This window comes from Oratosquilla oratoria, chromosome 2 (assembly GCF_046742065.1).
Source record: "Oratosquilla oratoria isolate Oo_2021 chromosome 2, ASM4674206v1, whole genome shotgun sequence".
Classification (NCBI taxonomy): domain Eukaryota; kingdom Metazoa; phylum Arthropoda; class Malacostraca; order Stomatopoda; family Squillidae; genus Oratosquilla; species Oratosquilla oratoria.
This window is the reverse complement of record NC_134778.1, coordinates 77475620-77498820: the sequence shown is the minus strand read 5'-3', so window position 1 is coordinate 77498820 and position 23201 is coordinate 77475620. Positions and strand designations below refer to the sequence as shown.

Below are 23201 nucleotides of genomic sequence, written 5' to 3'. Positions count from 1 at the left end.
ATAAAGAATTATATATATTTTTTAATTCTAAATCCAAACTCTCGTTCTCTTCTATGATTTCCAGACATTCTCTCTTATGTTTTGCTTCTTATGTCAACTATCTCAGGATGAAAATTAAACTTAGAGCTGCTCAATGAGTTTCATAAATAATTGTGATAAGCTAGTTCAATTATCCAAACCATTCATATCCGCTGCATGGATACTCGCTGGCCGATCGGATTAGGGCGTCGATACATGCGGCGGAGATCGTGGTGACGACGGTTCAAACCCTGCCACCGGCGAGTTGGACCAAGGGCATGGCTCATCAAATTCCACGCTACAAAGTCTTCTAAAAGGGGTATCGTCTTAGACTACCGATAGGGGGAAATAGTCAGTATCTGCTGCACATATCATATTTTGTTTTGCCTCATTACTACATTCTTTTCTAACAAATTATTTATTTAGCCACCTCCTCGAATGGTGTAAAATATTTTTTATCATTATTGTTATTATTATTATTATTATTATTTTCTTTCTTTCATTTCGTTTTGTATTTATTTCACCTCAGTGTTTCATGTCGTTGTATTGCCCCGCGTTCATTAATCTTTTGGTTGATGTTACCATCCATGTTAATTTCTGACTCAGCTGAACTATTTTTCTTTCCCATTTGCCATGACTCCTCCCTTCTCGTTTTTCTTTCATTTTAATTAAAATATATTTCTTTGAAACTTGCATGCTTGATCACTGTCATCTATATGTCTCCCTATCGTATCTTTTATTCTTGCATCCACAATGTTTTGTTGATAACTACAGACATACATAAACATACACACTCAGAGGCGCAAACACACACATACACAAACACGTACACACAGAGGCACAAACACCCAGACATAAACAAACACACACACACACACAAAGGCACACAAACAAGAGCACATAGACACGCAGAGACATTCACATACACACAAACACGTGGACACATACAGACGCGCGCACATACAAGCACAAACACACAGACACAGCATACAAACATACAGATACGCACCCACACACGCACACATACACAAACAAACGGACACAACATGCAAACATACACATACATACGCACGCACACACACATACACACACACACATGAACGCATATATGGACTCAACTCTCATCAGGGAGGGTAATAGCTGCCTATCACGAGTCCTGCATGATATCCCCAACATAAACACACACACATATGAATAGACAATGTTTGATAAGAGAAAATACCGAGACTGACCTTCACACGAGCATAGCTCTAATCTCGTAAATTACAAGTATGTTTATATACTGTACATACGTCTTGTAAACCCAGGGATGTGCCCATAAACATATTTAGTCGTTAGAATTCTTTTGAAAATCAGTTTTTCTCCAAAGGCACGTGAGTAATATTAAATTTACCTATACGAACTTCAGTAAAGAAAAATACTTCCGAAATCAAAAGTTCTACGCAAATACTTCTAGTATTTTTACTTTTGGCAAGGAAGATGGCGGCGCAAACCCAACCGAGTCGTCGGCGTACCGGTATTTTCCATCAAGACAACATTCTGAACGATTTGTATTGAGTGAGAAGGTGCTGCTTAGATCGTGGAGGAATATTATAAAGTGAATGAAGAGACGTCACTGCCTTTCAGAACAAGCAAAAAATAAACATAATAAATAATAAGTAAATAAATAAATGAACCATGACGGTTGGATGTCATAGTGCAACATTACAGGAGAAATAACTTTGAACGGTTTGCATGTACAAGGGTGGCTAATAATAATAGAAAACGGTGTATTAAATAAATAAAGCACTCCAACATAATCGTGCGTTCACTCAAATGGCGTAATAGAGACTGCTTGGGGACGCCACTTTGGCGGGAAAATTCTCGAGCGAGCGAGCAGAACACTTGGTTCTAACAACCTATGTACAATATGCAATAATAAATATATAATGCTTCAAGTACACCATTACATGCTCTGCCTAACGTAATGCAGTTTTGTTCAGCTGAAAACAACCCTGACTTTGTAAAGATGAGCAACCCCAATCCATGTAATGATAACCTAACCCACATATTAGCTTGTAAAGAATAGCAGCCCCAGAAACGAGCTGGTAAATGCAAATCGCTCCAACAGTGACGACCATTTAGTTTAGATAAATAACTATGTTAGGTTAGGTTGTAAAGATTGGCCATCTTCAGTATGAGCTTGATAAAACCAGCCATCCCAAATTCTAGTTCGTAAAGATAAACAACCCCCAGAGGTGTTCGGGATATTTACCACGTCCAACTACACTTAGTGCCTCCATCGAGATAGATTCAACACCTCCCGTAAGGAATCATACACATAGACCAAGACATGGAAGGAGTTACGAGCTACGTTATGGATGACTTGAGAGACCCATAAACTCAACAGTCTGTGTGGGGACCATCAAATTCCTAGCAATGGCTAATCTGGACCAAGTCGAGTTGAAATATGTTCTAGAATTTGCTCTCGGCTGCTGAAATTAGGAGTTTGTCTTTCTTATCAATACTTATCCTTGTTAACCAACTTTATTCTTACCTAATCCAGACTGACCAATCCTGAATAAAACTCAACCAAACAGAATTCACAAAAAATGTACTTAATCAAGAACTATCACCAAGAAGTATTCAAACAGATAGAGATAGAGATAGAGAGATGTAGAGATAAATAGATAGGGATGTAGAGATAAATAGAGATGTAGAAATAAATAGATAGAGAGAAATGCAGAGATAGGTAGATAGAGAGAAATCAACAAACATAAAAAGAGATGATAACAGAAACGAAGGACGTAGAGACTGAAACAGAAATATGGAAAATATCATATACTCAGCATACCTCAGCATATGGCGAGGACGACCCAACTGATATAACTTTGTTCAGTATTGTTCACCTATTTCAGTCAACTTCTTATTCTTTGTTGAGATATCTCTCCAAACCATTGATAGAATAAAAACCATCTTCCTTCAGCATTTTCTGGGGTCCGTTGAACTGATGCAGGGGGTCACCAAACTAATGCCAGAAAAGTCATTACATCCGGATCGCCCCCGCACTGTAAATGTCAACTTTTTATTATAATTTTTCCTTAAAATTTTAGTAAGTAAATATATTTCATGTCTGTATATTTTGTGTCGACTTTATTTGTTTTGTTTGTCTTTATTTTTTGTGTATTTTGTGTATAGGTACATACATATACCAAGGGCTCTTTCCCCCTTACCAGGGAGGTAGCCAAAGTCAAAAGGCATAATTCCACTCCCATCCATTTCATCCCCACCCATTCCACTCCCATCCACCACCCCTCCCTCCCTCTCATCTTGGCTCCTCATGGATGACAGGTCATTCCTGTATCTCGCCCATCTCCCTGGGTCAGAAGCAACGCTGCAAGACACAGCACATCCACAGGAATGCCGATTCATTGAATCGGCGACCCCACTCTCCGTCCCCTCATGCAGAAACATTGAAGACCGGGATAAATCCTTTCGGGCTGCATCAAAATATCATTCACACATAACCACTACCTAATCCCCCACCCACTCCCGTCCATTCATCACAGCATCATCTATACACAACCATTTGCCACTCACCCCTATCTTCTGCCCTCTCCCTTCCTTCTTCAACAGATATCCCCCTCTTGCTCAGCGCCCCTTTTCACCCTATCCATCCACCTCATCCTCGGGCGCCCTCTCATGTTAACTCTATCTACCTCTCTCTTCCACACTTCTTTTACTAATCTTTCTTCACTCATTTTTCCCATGTGTCCAAACCATCCCAATACTCTTTTATCAACCCTATCTCCCAAAATCCCTCTCCACCACCGCTCTCCTCCTTACCTCCTCGTTTCTCACCCTCTCCTACCATACTTCTCAGACATTTCATCTCAAAAACATTTAAACTCTTCCTTTCTTATGTTCCATGTCTCTGCCCCATACAGTGCTGTCGACACAATCACCCCTTTATACAATCTTCTCTTAGCATCCATTCTCAAATGTCTTTTTCTCATAACAACTTTTAATCACTCAAAGCAGTTACTTGTTTCTCTCAATCTACAATCTACCTCCACCTCCACTCCTCCCTTTCCTATCACATGTGACGAAGTACCTAACGGTATCCATTTCCTCTAGCCTCTTTCCTTTAAGAAAGGTAAATCAATATATTGGTTGTCTTTATCTTTTATATATTCAGTGCATTGTATTGGAGAAAATAACTAGGCGGCACGCGCTCGTCATTCTCTTTGTCAGACCCGCTATGAAGAAAAATGGTGACCCCTGAGCTAATGGAAAGGCAGTGCTTACTTCACATCTTCAAATCCTCTCGTTTCAGAAAATGTCCCTTTCTTTTTCCCCCATTGCGTAACCAAGCATTTGGCGAATCTAGTGTGCGTGAAGCCCTTGTATTGTCTTTCAATTTTGAAAATTTCCGATATTCGGAATGGAAGGTCTCGGACGCTGTAAAGATCCACAACATCAGAGTATCTGAGGGTTGTTTATCTTTACGAGCTAATATTTAGAATGAGCTGGTTTTCACAAGCTCATTCTGAGGATGGCCAATCTTTACAACCCAACCTAACCAAACCTTATCTAACCTTGTTACTTATCTGTCCTTGATCAAATATTCGTCACTGTTGGGGTGTTTTATATTTACAAGCTCATTTCTGGAGTCGCTCCTTTTTACAAGCAAATATGTGGGGTAGTTTGTATTTACATGGGTACTCTGGGGTTGCTAATCTTTGCAACGTCCAAAGTCTCGAGGAAAAAAATTCTGGTGCTATAAACACGCTGATAATCTGAGGTCCCATTTTCGAAAAGATTTCTTCGGTTATAGTGCCAAGAAGAGGATCCTGAAAAGGTATTGCTACACGAAGAGATTTCAGATGATGTTGATGAGAATTTTAGACAATATGGACGAAAAGAAGGGGAGAATTTCCGAAACGGGGGGGGGGGTCATTATCAATTGGGGTCATACGCCAGGGAGCACGTAGCTTCACTCACACACAGTCACCAGTCCCCACGGTCTCCCCAAACAAGCTCCCATGCAGACACCCTTCCATCCCACTCCAAACAACTCTCGACAGGTTCGACTTTCTTGCCCCTTCTGCCATGAATTCTGTGGGCGTCTCTCCCCTTCTTCGTCTCTTCCATCGAGGGTTGTCTCTTGTGGAGACAACGCTGAATAGGATCAACATCAGGGAAATGTGCCACATATAGCCAGAGTTGACGTTCATGAGTTATGATGAAGGTAACTGGTCTAGACCGAATCTCACAGATACGTAGTCATTACAGCAATACCAAAGGGGGGAATGAAGGAAAAATAAACAAACAAATGAAGAAATAAATCAGAGCTCGTGGAAGACGTGTCATGCCAGATTATATCGACAACATAATTGAGTTTCGTTATGGAACCGCCTCAAGAACAACGAAAGGAGTGTAGACACAGATATTTAAAGGAACAGTCCACCACAATGCTTATATAAAATGTGAAATGTCCATTCTGCTCATTTTTCCGCAAAACTTTGTAGAAACACAAATGAGGTCACATGACATCAGCAGTGACTGTTCGTAACCTGTCCCAGCAACCCTAGCGCTTAGGTCGTAGCTACTCAGCGCCTTCTGGCGTAGGCTCATCACTTTCAGCTTTTCTACTAAGATGTCAGTCCATTGAATCGTTTAGCAAGGCACCCGTACCAGACTTCGCTTGAAGAGCTTCAGATTAAAATGTTTATTATTTCTTTTCGTCTAACCAAAACTGTTATATGTCGTTATCTACCCTCTGTTCATATTACATGTGCTAATGTCGTCCTCTACTCTGTGCCGAATATTTGTTTAGATTTGTCTTTTTTTCCCTCAACCATTGAAGCTCGCTAACAAATACAACTCGCCTTTATTCTCCCAGTCTACTACTAGGAAGACTCGCACATTTATCTACATATGCATTAGATATATTTTTATATTATGTTTTTATTTATTTTATTTTATATACATATATTCTTTCTTATCAATATTCTTTGTCACTGGTGATGACACAACTGATATAAATCGGCCAACCTTTCTCAGTGTTCGGTCATCGGAATGCCAGCTATTTTTAAATATGTTGAAATTCATCTCTTTAACAATTATCCACACGCGCTAACACAGAGTATGCTTCGAGGTGTTAAGAGATCCTGAGAGTTCGAATGTTGTTGTCTTTGTTCGCCTTACACACCAGCAGCCCCAGAAAGAGACTTATTATGCGTGGAAAGGTCACAAAGGGTGAGAACACATCGAAAACCACTTAGCAGAATACATATGCATGACTACTTCCCGTATTTGTTTGTAAATATGTATGTGTATTCATTTGCGCGTACCTTTATGCCTGTGCGCGCGCGCGCGCGTGTGTGTATTTACCTAGTTGTATTTACCTGGTTGTATTTTACGGGAAGGGGAGCTATGCTCGTGTGTGTCCCGTCTTCATATCTCATTTTATCTAAACTATTTTTAAATTCATGTATTGTTTTTGCACACACCACTTTTTCATCTAACTTGTTCCAAATGTCTATTACTCTGTGAGGAAAGCTGCTCTTTTTCTGATCTCTTCTATAGCCGTCTTTCTTTATTTTCTTTCCGTGTCCTCTTGTATTTCTATCATCCCATTTTATTAGATCCTCTCTATCAATAGTTTCTATTCCTTTCATGATTCTGTAAATAGTTATCAAATCTCCTCTCTTCTTTGCTCTAGTGTCTGTAGCTCAAGTTTTGCTAGTCTCTCTTCATATGATAGTTTTGAGAGTGTTGGTGCCAATTTTGTAATTGCTCTTTGTATTCTTTCAAGTTTTGTTATACATATTTTTGTACTTGGTGACCACATCGTTGCTGCATATTCCAATCTTGGTTGTATCAAAGTGATTAGTATTTTCTTCACTATTTCTTCATCCAGGTATGTAAATGCCACTTTGATTGTTTTTATTAAGTTATAAGTTTCTCCAAAAATCTTGTTTATATGTTTCTCAGGTGACATATTATTCATAATAATGACTCCCAGGTCCTTCTCATTTTCTACTTTTTTTATTCCTTCTCCCAATTTATATGATCCTACTATTCTTTTTTTGCTTTTTCCAAATTCCATTATACTACACTTCTTAGTATTGAACTACATCTCCCACTTCTTACTCCATTCCCGTACTTTATTGAGATCACTCTGTAGTGACTCACAATCTTCTTCAGTGTTCACTTTTTTTTTTAACAGTTTTGCATCATCTGCAAAGAAGCTCATATAACTTTCAATTCCTTCATCCATATCATTAATATATATATAGCAAACATTATTGGGGCCAAAACTGTTCCTTGTGGAACACCACTTATTACTTCATCCCAATTTGAGTGTTTGTCTCTTATCACTACTCTCATTTTTCTTTCTTGCAAAAAGTCTTCCATCCATTTAAGCAGTTTGCCCTGTATTCCTCCTTCAGTTTCTAATTTCTTAAGCAACTTCTTATGTGGTACTTTGTCAAAAGCTTTTTATAGGTCTAGAAATGCACAATCAGCCCATCCATCTCTTTCTTATATTATGCCTATTAGCCTTGAATAGAAACATATTAAATTGGTGACGCATGATCGTCCTTGGCTGAATCCATATTGCCTTGGATTTAGCACGTTGTTTTTTTTCTAAATACCTTACCCATCTACTTTTGATAATTCTTTCACAAATTTTTGCTATTGTACTTGTTAGAGAGACTGGTCTATAGTTGGTAGGGTCTTCTTTATTTCCCCCTTTATATATAGGTACTATATTTGCTTTTTTCCAATCTTTTGAAAATTTTCCTTCTTTCAAGGAACTGTTCATTATGCTATGTATTTTGTCTGCCAGTTCATTCCTGCATTCTTTTAAAATCCAGTTTGCTATTTCATCTGGTCCATGCTATTTTCTGACATCAAAGTTACTCAAGTGTTTCATTATTTCATTCTTTGTTACTTCTAGTTCTTTCATGGGGGGGGGGGGACTTTCTCTTCCCATTCGATTTCTCCAGGTAGTATGTTCTCCCTTGTAAACACCGATTTAAAATGCTTGTTCATAATTTCCGCCATTTCCATTTCCTCTGTGTATTCAACTCCTCCTTGTCGTAATTTCTCTCATTCTTGTTTGTTTTTCAGTTTGTTGTTTACAAATCTGTAAAATAGTTTTGGTTGATCTTTATATTTTTCTATGACATATTTTTCATATTTTCTCTTTTTCTCTCTGCGCATTTGTACATATTCATTTCTATAGCTAGTATATATTTTCCATTTTTCAGGTCTTTTGTATTTCTTCCATTTTGTCCAAGCTTTGTCTCTTTTGTCTTTTAACTCCTTACAACTTTTGTTGTGCCAGCACTTTACATATTCTTTTTCTTGCTTTTGTCTTGGGACATACTTTTCCACTTTTTTTTTTATATAAATTTTTGTCAAAATATTCCATTTCTCTTCCACTGTTGTTTCCTCTTTATATATTCTTTCCCAGTTTTCTTTTTGAAAGAATTCTCTTATTTTATAAAAAAAAAAAATTCAAACATCAATCTTCCTTTTCTGTATTGTTCATTTCTTTTCATGTATTTTTCCTCATTTTGTTCCAGTTCAATCAATATGTGGCCACTTATACTTATTGGTGTCTTATATTCGATCTTTTCCACTATTTTAGGTTCAGATATGATTATTAGGTCTAGTCTCGATGGTTCTCCTTCATTTCTATACCTAGTGTTCTCTTGAATCCATTGTGTCATTGTATGGTCAATAATCATCTCGAGTAGAACATTTCCCCATGAGTCGTCTCCACCCTTTACTGTCATCTCTTCCCAGCAGATTTCTTTGCAATTAAAGTCGCCCATCATAACTATTCTTCCTCCATCTTCCATTATCTTATTTAATGTTATCCTTGTGTCTTCTAACATACTTTTATGTTCACTCTCTTCCCACGAGGCTGTTTTTGGAGGCAGATAATTTATCACAAACTTTCTGCTCTTCTTATCTCTGTCTTCCACTTCGATCATAATCATCTCTACTGTATTCTTTCCATATATGACACACCTCACGTTTATATCCTTCTTAGTCAGGAACATAACTCCACCCCCTTGTTTTGTTTCTCCGTTTCTAATCCAATAATTATATGCATCATGTCCTACACTGTTGGGTGGTAGTGGACTTTTTGATTTTGTCTCTACAATTCCCATTATGTCCGGTTCTTTTTCCTTCAGATAATCATTCAGTTCATTCAATCCTGTTATTAATCCATCTATATTTGTGTAAGACACTCTTAATTTTCTGCTACTTCCATTGTATTTTCTGTTTCCCTTTTGTTTTTCTCTGTTATGTCCCATTTCCTCACTTTCATATTCACTACTCTCCAATAAAATTTCTCTTTTTCTGACTGTGTTCTGTTCTCGTTTTTTTCCCTTAGCTTCTTGTCTTTTCATTTTTTCCTCCTCTCTTTCCTCTTTATTCATTTCTCTTTTTATCCATACCTTTTTATATTGTTCACTGTTTGCTAGTTTCCCTGTTTTTGCTAAGATATTCTCTGCTGTCGTTTGTGACCTGAATTTAATCTTAATTGGTCTGGTCTTATCTGTACTATATTTTCCTAGTCTATACATCTCTTCAATTTGTTTCATGATTTCAGGTTCATCTTCCTGAACTAATTCTAGTAAACTGCTTACTTTTTCTTTTTCCTCTTTGATTCTTGTGGTTCTATTTAGATTATACTTCTCTTCCATTCCTAATATAATTATACATTTCTTTTTATCTGCTAAGTCTCTTACTATATTCTCCTTCTGTCTCATCACTTTAATGACTGAGTCTTCAGTTTGTTCTTTCATTTGCTGTTTTATGTCAGTAAATGCAAATTTACTGTTCTCTTGGATTTTTTTCCAACCCTGTGCTTCTTTTCTATGGACTCTTTATTCTCTTTATTTTTCTTTAATTCCTCATTCTCATCTTTTACTTCTTTTAACTGTCTTTTTAATTCTTTTATTTCTTTAGTTAGGTCTTTGTTCACCTTCTCTAGTTCTTCCAATTTTTCAACTCTCTGCGTGATCCTCGTGAGTTCACCGAACCTATCCTCCCAATGTTGAATTTTTTTTCAAGTTTTTCTTCTAGGCTTGCTAGTCGGGGAGGGTTGGCTTCCCCCCCCCCCACATTAAATCCTTGGAAATTGTTATCTTCACTTTCCATTGTGCTGCTCTTATCTATATTTCTATTCTTTACACTTTTGTTAGTCCCTTCCTTGTCGCAAAATTGATCTGGGCCGCGCTTGTTTATATGGCGTCTGCCTGCCTGGACCAAGTCCTCCCCTTCCTCATTCCCTTCCATTTCCCTCAGTAATCCCTCCCCTTCTCCTTTTTTTATCACCTTCCCACTACACCACGAGCTTCCCCTTTCCATATAAATACAAGAAGGTACTTCCTTGACGTTGAGATCCACGAAAATTTCACTTTTTCTTCGGAACTCCAATCTTCGCCGTCCATCCGACGAATGTGTTTGTGTGTGTATGTGTATGTATTTACCTCATCATATTTACATGTAGTATACAGGAAATGAGCAACGCTCGTTGGGTTCCGTCTCCGACTCTCCAATTTATCATACCTAGTCGTGTGTGTGTGTGATTCACCATGGTCTTGGATCACGTGTTGGACTCGTGATCGACAGCTATTTCCCTCCCGGAAGAGAGCTCACATATGACCGATCTATGGGTAATGCTGTGACCTTACACGTACACACACACCCAACTCCTCGCCCACGAGAGTTGGAGTAACGACTCGCAGAGCAGACATACTGAAACTATTTCAACCCTGGGCGGGATTCGAACCCGGACCGCCGTGGTGGCAGCCGGGAACTCTAACCACTGCACCACGAGTGTGTGTGTGTGTGTGTGTGTGTGTGTGTGTGTCTATGGAGGAACAAAAAAAAACTTACCATGGGCAATAAATTAATGAATCAATGGGGTACAAGCCGGAATACTCGTATATCCTTGTTCGATTCAAACTCAGATTCAAACTCCTTGGCAGTCGGCCATACGAGAAGAACATAAATTACTAGAGATCCTAAATGTGAGAAAGGGCCTCGGAGTCAGATGGGATTTCCAACTGGATAAGGTGCAATGATCAGTTGGTGGATATCATGGGTGCAGTGCCTATTTTATAGGTAGCGAAGCTCTGAATGGCCTGAACGAAAAGAAAGAAAGAAAGGAAGGAGAAGGAGAAGGAGAAGGAGAAGAAGGAGAAGAAGAAGGAGAAAAAGGAGAAGAAGAAGAAGAAGGAGGAGAAAGAAGAAGGAGAAGAAGGAGAAGAAAAAATTATATACATATATATACACAGTATATATATATATATATATATATATATATATATATATATATACATGTATATATACATATATATATATATATATATGTGTTGTAATCTTTTCTTTCCGTGGTTTGCTGGGCTGCTGGTACCGGCCCGGACCCCAACCTTGCATACAGTCTAGGACAGTTCATACATGAACGCAGGAAATGGTGTCCACGGTTTGACGTCACTCTTGCACTGACCATACCCGGAGGAAGCTGACGTAGTGATGCCCAGGTCACCTCAGGTCCGAGGTTAGGAGGCCATTATTCTGAGTGGATGCCCTTCCTAACCTCTGCGCCGTGGCCAGGATTCGAACATATGCCCGAAATCACCACGCGGTTACCGGGCACGAAGGCTACCACCGAGCCATAGTAGACTCCTGTAACATTATTAAATTGTTAGTAATGTAATACACCAACCAGCACCCTCAAGCCGTCATCGCCTCATATCCCGTTCCGACGAGCTCCGGCAGCGTTGCACCCCAGGTAGGCCCCATCCATGTGTTCACTGTGTTCACGAGAAGTGGAAAAGTGACCCAAGAGAGGTAAATAGCAAAAGTGGTCCCAATTCATAAAGGAGGAAATAGGGAGGAGTCTCTGAATTGTAGGCCAGTTTTATCGACCAGCGTGCGTTATGCAAGCCAAACTGTGTGAAAAAGAGGACAACATATTTGAGAGAGGATCTTTGTAGATGACAAATTTGGATTTAGAAAAGGATAATCCTGCGTGTTAAATCTGTTAAGTTAAGGACTGTTGATATGCTATGTGAACCGTGCGTATTTGGATTTGGAGAAAGCTTGTGATAAGGTACCTCACAGAAGACTTATGTTTAGGTTGAAATTTATCTCATCAAAGGAAGTGTCCCGGATCTTATAAAGGTTTTCTTAAAATATAATCACGAGAACAACTGCGGATAAGAGGCTGGATTGGGGAGAACAGACTTCTGGAGTCACCCCTTCATTTGTCGCAACACATATATCTTTATGAGTCTATTATGTAAATAACACTCCTTTTCATGTATATTCTGGTCTTATAGATAATCTATAGGAATCACATATAGCAATTATATATTACCAAAGGCATCTTCCTTCATTATTGTCTGCATAAATGTTGCTACCGGTTTCTCCAGCCAATTTCTGTATATAGCTACGATCAAATATATTCTTTATTATAGGGATGAAACAAAACTATATTCTCTCACTTAACTTAATTTGACCAGCAAACGATGGTTACATCCTAGTGTTCGTTATTGGTACTTATAATGATCTTACCAATTGAACGGCACGTGATGGGAAGAAGAATTTTTTACGTCAATTCATTATCATAAGTGCATCATAAGATATAATTCATCGTAAAAAGATTAAAAAAATTGTGATAAGTTTCTAGGCGAAGATCTAGACATGATTTGTGATTGAAATTAGGTGTATAATACCAAAATTATTGTATTTTTTTAAATGGGTAAAAGCGAGAGCCATCATGGACTTACGCATTGTGAGACGAAACTATCTTTTAAAACAAAAGAGAAAAAGGATCTGGGAGTTTTAGTTATGTATGATTTGTTACAAGAAAAACAAAATTGGGGTAATGGGGGTGACATTGACATTGCTGACGAGCACAGAGGTGTCATTTCATTATAATGACGAAGAAAAAAAATCCGCTCCAAATTGCAACATGCGGTATTCACATCTTTTATTGTTCTCGAGACAGCAATCATGTCACCTCGTTCTCTTCTCTCTTCCAGTGTGGGCAACTGTTTATCCAATCTTTTCCCAGGCAAACTAGAGATAATTTGATACGTCAAACTTTGATTTTTATTGTTATTTTTTATTATTTATTATTATTACTTTTTTAACAAAAATATTTCCACTGTGGGGATGCCACACCACTACCGCACATTCCAATCTGGGACGGATGATATCTCTATATACCAAGAGCTCCCCCCCCCCCTTACCAGGTAGGTAGCCAAAGTCAAAAGGCACATACCCACCCCCACCCATTCCCCTCCCGTCCACCACCCTTTCCTCCCTCTCATCTTAGCTCCTCGTGGATGACGGGTCATCCCTGTATCGTGCCCACTGCCCTGGGTCAGAAGCAATGCAGCAAGACTCAGCACATCCACAGCAAGGCCGCTTCACTTAATTGTCAACCCCCTCATTTAAATTTTTCCTCTCTGCCTCTCTTAAATTCAAAGTCTCAGACCCATATAATCACCCCTTCATATAATCTCATCTTTGCATTAATTTCCAAATGCCTATTTCCCATTACACTTTTTAATCCCCAAGGCACTTACTTGCTTCTCTCAATCTACAATTTACCTCCACCCCCACTCCTCCCTTTCCAGCCATATGCGACCCCAATTATCTAAAGCTATCCACTTCCTCCAGCCTCTCACCTTGAAGACCTACTTCCAAACTGCTGCCATCCTCTCCCCTTGTATCTCTCACCTTACTTTTACCCACATCTACCTTCAACTTTCTCCTATCGCATACCTTCCCGAACTCTGTCACTAACTCCTTTAATCCCCTCTCTGATCCTGCCACAAGCAGTGTCGTCTGCAAACAACTGGCTCACTTCCCACATTTCTCCATTTTCTTTTACCATCTCCGATTCCCTGCCCATGACCCTCGCATTTACATTCCGCAGGATATTTGCACACACACACACAATATATATATATATATATATATATATATATATGTGTGTGTGTGTTATCGTTATTATATGTAATTAAAGGAATGATACTCTTATGTTCGTCTCTCTTGTTATCTATTTTCAGTTATCAGGTTCCCATAGGCTGGATTCCCAGATCTATTTTTCCCTTCTTTTTAATTGTATAACTCAATGATGGTATCTTCTTTAGCCTACTTCCATTATTTTTGCATTGAATTTCACCTTTCACTCTTTTACCTTTTTCATGGTCTTGTCTTCATCAGCGAATAGGTAAGCGTAGTTGTTCATTTCATTATGTCACTGACATATGGTTGGAACTTTACAGGTGCCACCAACAGTTATCTCGAACCTGGCAGTGTCTTTCAGGAAACAATCTATCTACTGGATGCTCCCTTTGAGTCCTCATACATTTTCCAGCGTTTACATGAATTTCCGGTACGGCAGTTTATCAAAAGTTTTTTGTTTATACAAATACACAGTTTTTCCAAACATTTTTGTCATGCATTAACACAGTTTCTTTAGCTCGTATTTGGTGGGATGTACAGAGCAATTTACGAACCATGTAAGATAATAAAAAGTTTCAGAACTCAATTTTATTTACCACATTACGAACGTACTTGTTATCAATATACCTAAACTACTTTTTCTTTTTTTAATGCGATAAAATATTTGTCTGACGTCGTCTCATTGGAGAATTGATTAATAAAATACATTATAACGGTGAATTATACTGTAACTGTTGTCCGTCAATCAAAACAAGTATGATTACATCAGTTCTTACAGGCTATTTTGCTAGTTGTAAAATAACCATTAACCAATTCTTAAAAAAAAATTATATTAAAATTTATATATTTTTATATGTTCAAACTAAGTGGTAAGATAGAAATAGTAAAATAAGTTTACGATTGGGTAATTCATAATATACAAAACATACACGTACTTCCTTTTCTCTAAAGACGTAAACAAAGCTGGGATCAGAAGCACGAGTGTGCTAGCACTGTTGTGTTCTTAGTAAAGGTTCCATTATTCCTAGTTAATATGCCTGTCAAAGAGGGACCAAATATTTTGATTTCAGGTATAGTTGCAACTTGATTATTGTTATTTCATAGCTTTAGATGATTTTAAGTAGTACGACACTTAACATCAACATGTGCTTACGACATGGGCACCATTTATTTAAGAGTAGACTGTCACTGTGAATGTGAGGCAGGTTACAAACTGTAGTGGGGTATTTCATCTGTCTGAAATTACACGACATGAACAGATGTCTCAATTGGTTCTCTCATCTGGTAAGGACTAGGTCACTGCTGCCCAGTACACTGGTAATTATATCTTCATCTCCATTATTTAGGATTTTAGGGATCCAGAAAGGCACTCTTGGACTTGTCACTTGAGCAGAAGTATTATGTGATGTGAGGGTTGAGCAGAGGATAGGATGGGGATCAAGGATTAATTTGCAATATGGGTAAATTTAGGAATAAAATCATAGGTGATCAAAGCTATAAATATGGCAAGAGTGAGGCTTTTGACTTCAACTTTGTGAGATGGGAGAAGATTAGTCTTTGATGCAGCAAGGGAAAAAATGAGCATGTTGGTGCTTATTAAGCCAGCCAGATGCTATTAGTTGGTTACATGTTAGTTGAAAATCAAGAAGATTGGTATAGTGTTATCATTACAGTTGACTGTATAGGAGTGGGGTGTTTTGCTAAAAATGTCAATGATTCAGTGTCACATGAAATAAAAATTAGTTGGTGGTTATCCTTTCAATTTTTCAGAAGTGGGCAAGAGGGAGGTTTTTATTTTTACTTTTCATGAGAATCTAGGATTTATTATTTGATGACTCTTCTGCATTCACATAAAGAATATCTTTGCAGTAGAAAATTAAAGGGGAACTGAAGTTCCTAAATAATTGTGCATAGAATTGCAAGGATTAAGTAGTAAAATCAATGTTTAAAACATATATTATTATTTCAAGATTACATGTGAATTACTAGTGAAATAATAGAAATTAGAAACATGAATTTCCAAGTTGCCAATATCCATGGAGTTCCAGCAAAGTCAGTTTCTGCAGTGACCCTTTAAGACTGTTGTTGTTGCATTTTGAGCACTGGAACTTCATCACACTAATTGATTAGGCAGCAAATACATATAATTTTTGAAAAAAAAAAATCAATCTGGCATATTTCTATAGGCGGGCGGGGATGTTCAACTATTTTTTTATATGGCCTTAGCTAAAACTGACCATCTTTGTTCAGGATTGCAGATAGACAAAATGATGATACTGCCATCATGTCTTGATATCCTGAAACCTTTAGTTAAAAGTTATAGAACAAAAGTTAATTAGCTCACAAAAATATATTGAGTTAAAACAATACTATTGCAAAGATTGCCATTACTTACTTGGTAAAATTTAGTTGCTCATGCCTCATAGTTATTGTGATCCACCACTGCTGTAGTTCCTGTCTGTAATTTGGCACATCTGGCTTGGTATTGAATTTGTGGCTGCTTGTCAGATGGCAGTGTATCCTGCTACTGCTGGCTTATCAGGTAGTTTTCAGAAAATTGTCCAGCTTCCTCTTGAAGGTATCCACTGAGTAGCTCACTTCTCTGGCTTCTTTACAGTTTGATTTAATATCCAAAGTAACCTAAGTAGTGTAACCTAACTTAAGAAATGTTAAACAGGAGCATCACTAGAGTGAGATAGCATAGTGAATGTGTTAGACCAGTATACAGAATATTAGCTGGATTTGTACTACTTGGGACGCAAGAAGGGATGATATACACTAATTGAATTTATCTCTAAGTATGAATTTTACTAAATAGTTTAAGGCATTGTGATACTATGGTAAGGTGTGTGGAACTGATAGGCCAAGTTAAGGTATGTAGTTTTAGTCCTGGATGCCCAGGGTTTCCCTCATTCATCATGGATGGGTAGTGTGCAAGATCATTCTTACCCTTAGTCATAAGTAATTATGTTGTATGTGCTGAACTGCTACTAGTTACTGCTGATCCTACAAAAAAAAAAAAAAAAAAAAAATTGGCCTCATTTTTACAAAAGATGTGTGTACTATCCTCATAATTGTGATGATAGTATGTGGGACCCCTTTAAAAAGGAAGAACTAATAGTTAGGGGAGAAAAAAGAGAGGCTGTGAAATCATAGTACCTCTTGATCAGTTGTTTTTTGGTCCTGTAGCATTGGTTGATATACCATCTTGCTACTAGACATGTGAATTGCTCTATAAAAACTGCCATCATCATTTCAGTAGTGTTTATATGGCAAAGAAGTGCTTATAAATGACTTTATTAGATAGCAGATCATCAGTTAATATATCTGTTGCCCTAGTTCTCTCTTGCAGGACACCTACAGTCCCCAGGAAATTGGCCATGGACTCTGGTTTATCCCATAAATCACTCATTGAAGAAATTTTCATGTCCTATATGGAGAGCTAATATAGGACAATGTAGTGTAATGTATTGTGTGTCTTCTGTGTTGGTTGCATCAAAGACAAATGGTTCTGTTGCTAGGCCAAATCTGTGTTAGTACAATTTTAGTGTGGGGGGTGATGTTTCAATGTAAGTGTGCCACTGCAGTTCTTGCTTGTGTTTGGAGTGATTTCTCTTGAGTTGTTTTCAGGAGAAGTTTGGTGAATTGTAGAATGTGGTGGTTTCTTAACGAGTGTTTGTTTTGTGATCTAAATTATCAGGAAAGTGAAACAGAAATACTAATTATCGAGGAAAGAAAATCCAGTCTTGTAGGACAAGCTGCCCATGAGGAAAATGTGTCATGTTTCATTGGTATTCCACATTTAAAAGAAATGTTACAGTAGGCATCATCCTTTTTCTTAGAACTCATCACAGGTAAATATTGAACAAAATACATGACTATTTCCCAAAGGACAAAAAAAGGAAATGGCAGTTTTAGTTGTTGGTACACAAGTATTTGGTTTAGTAATTTTTTACATGGCAATATTAAAATCACCAAAGTTTGCCATCTCTGCTCGGATACAAAAATCATCCCTAATAAACAACATGAAAATTATCAGCACATCTCTGTACAAGTCTTTAAACCCACACTCCCATCACATAACTTCAAACAATACCAGGCCTCAAGATGTACTAAAAAGTAACATCTGCAGGATACTATTCATACTTCTACCGTAATGTACGCCCAGCATGGGACCAATGACAGCTACTTGCTTGTGTTGATCTTGCTAGACAGACCTTAGAGAGAAACATGCTGCTGCTTCCCATCATCAAAGCCTGTCAACACCCTCACTTCCATCTGGAGGTGCAGCCCTGAGGAGCTGACAAATAAGTCTCCAAACTGGGCACAAGATTTCTATCAACTTTGACTGTGTGGCTTCCACTTTTTCACAAAAGGAGAGCTGACAACTGGTGATTGCTCCCATCCTACTGCTGCTACTATAAGCCACATAGAACCAGTAACCAAACTAATACAACGTAGACAACAGTCCAATATTTCTTCCCAGAGAGATCTGTGACATGGCCCAAGGACCATTATTGGCCACTGTAGGGCTGCAAGTGAACCTTAAGGCAGCAATTATTGTTATTCTAACATTCCACAACAGGTTATGGAAAGACACACAGTTACAGATCAGTGAAGAAATACTATACTCACATGACCAACAAATTCAGTACTAAATCAGACCCCTTGACATAAATCCAGAAGAAAAAACACTCCCAAGCCATAAGAATAACACCAGTTTACTTGAGCTTAAGTCATTCTCTAGCACTAAAAGTATACTAGCACAGAATTGGCCTGGTAACCGATACCACATGCCCAGATGCAGTCACCACATAGCAGACAGAACACTGTCCAGCACATACTTATGCATCTTAGACAAAACTGCTTTAAGCTTCTTTCATGAGTGATTTGTGGGCCAACATAATGGCTGTGGCTGGGTTCATTGGGGCTGTAAGATCCAAGGCTGTCACTGAATGACATGTAAATATATATATATTTTTTAATTAGTCCAGTTTTCAGAATATTATTCACACACAGCATATGATGATTTACTTTTCCTCACAGTTGTAATTGTCATACTTATATTTTCCACTCTGATTGCATTTTGCATGGTTATACTCGCACAAGAATATACTATCCTGTCATGAAAGAATGAATGAAAAAAAAAGAGACTATTTTACATCAGTCTCATATTTTGCAGGAACACCTGGAGTTGGGAAGACAACACTTGCCCAGCTGATAGCTGAACGTACCAACATGGAAGCAATAAGTGTTGGAGATTTAGCAAAAGCGAACAATTTTTTTTGTGGTTTTGATGAAGAGTTGCAGTGTCCAATCTTAGATGAGGACAAGGTTAAGTGTGGCTTAATTTTCTTCTTTTATTGTGATAGAGTGTCCAGTTAAAAATATTTTACTACATTGGTTTTATACATTTACTTCAGTAAGTAATTCTCTTCTTTTCTGTTTTCAGTAGGTATTAGATGAATTGGAAGATATGATTGCAGAGGGAGGAAAGATTGTGGATTACCATGGAAGTGAATTCTTTCCTGAACGATTTTTTGACATTGTGTTTGTTCTACGCACAGACAACACACTGCTCTATGACAGACTGGCATCTCGGTAAGTTACAAATGAAGATAACACAGCTGTAGCCACTTAAACAAACATAGTGAGCTGAATTGTTATCTTAAAACAGTATCAGTTGTTGCCTTGAGTCTCTCCAACTGGAAACCTGTAGTTCCATGGCAACTTGCAACAGTTCTCACCTCCCCAACCCCCAGATCTCTGTGAGGAACCATACCCCCACTACTACAACTGACAACAGTCCAGTATTTCTTCCTAGAGAGATGTGTAGGAGGACCCAAGGACTGTTGCTAGTTACTGTGAAGTATATATCTAGATTGAGAAACTTAAGGATTGGTACTTTCTGGAGGTGGTCCTGCTAGAGGGACATTAGAGGCTCCTAGCTGCTTATCTTCAAAACCTATCAGAACCCTCACTTCCATCAGGAGGTGCAGCCAAAGGGGCTGATAATCAGTCTCATGACCATGTCCAATATCTCTATCAGTTTCGACACTTTTTTCCACCTTTTCACAAGGAGAGCTGAGAACTGGCAGCCGCTCCTCCTACTACTACAAACCAGTGACTTAGTCCTACACTAATACAACAGAGACAACAATACCTGTATGTGGTGGTCTTGCAATATGGACTGCAAAGCACACTATTTTCTAAGCCAGCGTTTCCCAATCTTTTTTTCAGGCAACCCCAATATGGTCCTCATGATATGACTGCGACCCCACTAATCTATATGTATATGCGTTAATATATATGACTAGTTGTTGACTGTAAGAAGTAGGGGACAAGTATAATAAATATATGTGTAAGAAAGGTAATATAACATTATAAAATATAAAGTTAACATCATCATGGTTATTGTATTGAATTCATATAATTTTGCAACAAAAACCAATTAGCATACAAGATGTCTTGGCGACCCCAGGGTTCGGAAACAGTGTTCTAAACCCATCAACCCCCTCACCTCAGTAAGTGTAGGCCTGAGGAGCTGACAGTCTCCAGACTAGTGCTGAGATCATTGTCCATCAACTTCAGCTGTATTTGTTACACTTTTTTAACACATGGACACTGCTATCCTCTCCCTACAACTTTCTGCCAGTGACATAGAAACAGTCCCACAATGATACAACACAAAAAACAGTCCAATGTTTCTTTCCAAAGAGATCTATGGGAGGTTCTGAGGACCATTGCCAGTTACTGTGGAGTTGCAGGATTTTCATTTAGTGAATCTGGAGGCAATAACCAATTAATTGATTGAAACTTGGTAACAATTAATTGATTGATACTTGGCAATAACTGATTGATTGATAAACCAGTCTAAAGTTTCCTCCCAAAGAGATCTGTGGGAGGACCTAAGGACCTTTGCCAGCCACTGTCGGGCTACAGGATTTCAGTCAGTGAAATTGAGGCAACAATTAGTGTCTTCAGTACCACATAGTTGGCCCTTTTGTTTAGTTTTCCCATTAGTTTTCCTGTCTTCTCCTTTTATGCATGGGGGGGCGGAGAGGGGGGGTCACCGATTTAATGAAGCGGTCTTGCTGTGGATGTGCTGTGTCTTGCAACACTGCTTCTGACCCAGGGCAGTGGACAAGGTGCAGGGATGACCCATCATCCAGGGGGTGCTAAGATAAGAGGGAGGGTGGAGGGGTGTGGAGTGTATTCAGGGATGGAATGGGTGGGAATGATTTTATGCCTTTTCCTTTTTGGCTACATCCCTTGTAAGGGGGAAAAAGCCTTGGTATATGTATGTATGTATGTATTAGTTTTCTTTGATATTAGTGTCAGTCATTTATTTTACCTCTAACTTTTTCCTTCCTTTTCATTTTCTTTATAGAGGCTATGCAGGAAAGAAGCTAGAAGACAATGTAGAATGTGAAATCATGAATGTTTTAAGGGATGAAGCATTGGAGAATTATGCTGCAGACATTGTGCATGAACTACCATCCAACACTCCAGATGACATGGAGAATAATCTTCAAAGGATATTGGCCTGGATTGAATCTTGGATAAGAGATAACAATATTGTAACATCATAGCTGCTAAATATATTGTATTGGAAGTCTGCACTTTGTTTTTATTTAGTCTGGGTTGGCTTGACAAAAGAAAACATGATCCTGAACTAGTATTATATATTTTCAGCTTGCAGATTTAATTCAGGTGATATATATTTTTATGAAATATTGCATTATTGTTATAATCCTGACTAAAACAAGTCCTCACTATTCATGGTTTCATTCTTTTTACCTTTCCTTCTTAAAAAGTTTGAATATTTATTATATTTTTTAATGATAGAAATTTATTTGAATTTACAAATACCTGTATAATGCTGGTTGCACTAGGACACCACTGAGGCTAAAGGTGTGGGCACCACAGGCAGAAATGTGATAAATCTGTAAAAAAAAAAGTTAAAATTTGTCAGGTTGCCACACACATGCTTTTGGGTCCAGGTTCCTTGCATCTGATTGGGTCACTATCTCAGCCAATCAGCAGGAGGGCCACCAGCCCTCCTCCTGATTGTACTTGGACACCACTCAGGCCAAAGGTACAGGTGCCATGTGTGGAAATGTGAAAAATCAGAAAAAAGGCTCAATTTTGGCAGGTTGCCATACACAGACTCTCAGGTCCAGGTTCCTCATGCCTGCATCACAGTACTGTGCACATGACTCTCACCCTCTGGGATAAGATTGGGCCAAATTGGTGACCTAATGATTTTGGTCAAATTCCGTGGGTCCCTTTGAATTACTGTATTTCGTTTTGGGGTCATTTTGGTGGCCTGATCCGATTGGTCCACCATCTCACCCATGTCAAATCTTACTTTGAAAATTGAAAGAAAAAGTCATTCACAGGTATATTTTAGGTTTATAATTTAGAAGATACCGTACTTCATTTGTTTGAATTCCATAAACAAATCTGATGTAGTCAGTCAAGATCTGTTAGAAATGTGTATAAATGCCTTCTAAGAGAAGATTATTTTATAAGATATAGTAAATTTCTTTGCTGGGGTGTGGCAGGGGGCAGTTCTGACCCTTTGTTGGCATCAGTGATGTTCTTGATCTACATTAATAACACAATGGATAGAACAAATAGTTAAAACAATGTATTTGCTGATGATGCGAAGACCTTAAAAGGGTAAAAGATGAGGATTGTATGTTGTTACAGTGAGATCTAAATATATGAATAGAGCCGAGAAATTAATTTCAGTGCAAAAGATGCAAAATGATGGACATGGTTCTTAAATTTTCGAGTCTGAAAATAATGCAGTACAGTATTTCAAAACAGTTACATATTGCTGGCCAAAGGACTACATAATAGTCACACAAGTGGGAATACTATCACTAATGCTGTTCAGGTATTTTTACACATGACCTTCCCATCCCAAACCTGAAGCACAACACCAAAGCTGTCATACTTGTATGCGGTTGTTGTTGTTATTGTCATTTCCTAGACTGTTGCCAAGCAGTCCTGTCTCCCTTAGGCTGGAATGGGGTTTTCCCACACATCCTTTCTAAAGTGTATATTACATTGTTGGCATGTGTGATGATGCACTCTTCCGTAATGTGCTGTATAGTATGGGGTGAAGTGTTCATCCTGGGCAGTTGTTTGCAATGCAGTCGTCCAGCCTCTTCTGGTAG

General features: G+C 38.3%; 1 protein-coding gene across 3 annotated transcripts; it reads left to right on the top strand.

Moving 5' to 3' along the window:
• Positions 1–14947: 14947 nt before the first annotated feature.
• Positions 14948–21791, top strand: Ak6 (adenylate kinase isoenzyme 6). Of its 3 annotated transcripts, none has more exons than XM_076211377.1 (4): positions 14948–15083; positions 19196–19347; positions 19469–19614; positions 21404–21791. In XM_076211377.1, the coding sequence occupies exons 1-4, from the start codon at positions 15047–15049 to the stop codon at positions 21603–21605; spliced, it is 537 nt and encodes a 178-aa protein (XP_076067492.1). In that variant the 5' UTR covers positions 14948–15046; the 3' UTR covers positions 21606–21791. The 3 variants fall into 3 exon arrangements, with proteins under 3 accessions (XP_076067492.1, XP_076067500.1, XP_076067510.1); XM_076211385.1 differs by lacking the exon at positions 14948–15083 and adding an exon at positions 15170–15297; XM_076211395.1 differs by lacking the exon at positions 14948–15083 and adding an exon at positions 15308–15330.
• Positions 21792–23201: the final 1410 nt, after the last annotated feature.

Excerpts from the sequence above, each read along its gene's own strand:
- Ak6 (XM_076211377.1), top strand. The coding sequence starts at position 15,047 with ATGCCTGTCAAAGAGGGACCAAATATTTTGATTTCAG. Across the intron at positions 15,084-19,195 it reads ACCAAATATTTTGATTTCAG|GAACACCTGGAGTTGGGAAG; the intron begins GTATAGTTGCAA and ends CATATTTTGCAG. Across the intron at positions 19,348-19,468 it reads CAATCTTAGATGAGGACAAG|GTATTAGATGAATTGGAAGA; the intron begins GTTAAGTGTGGC and ends TGTTTTCAGTAG.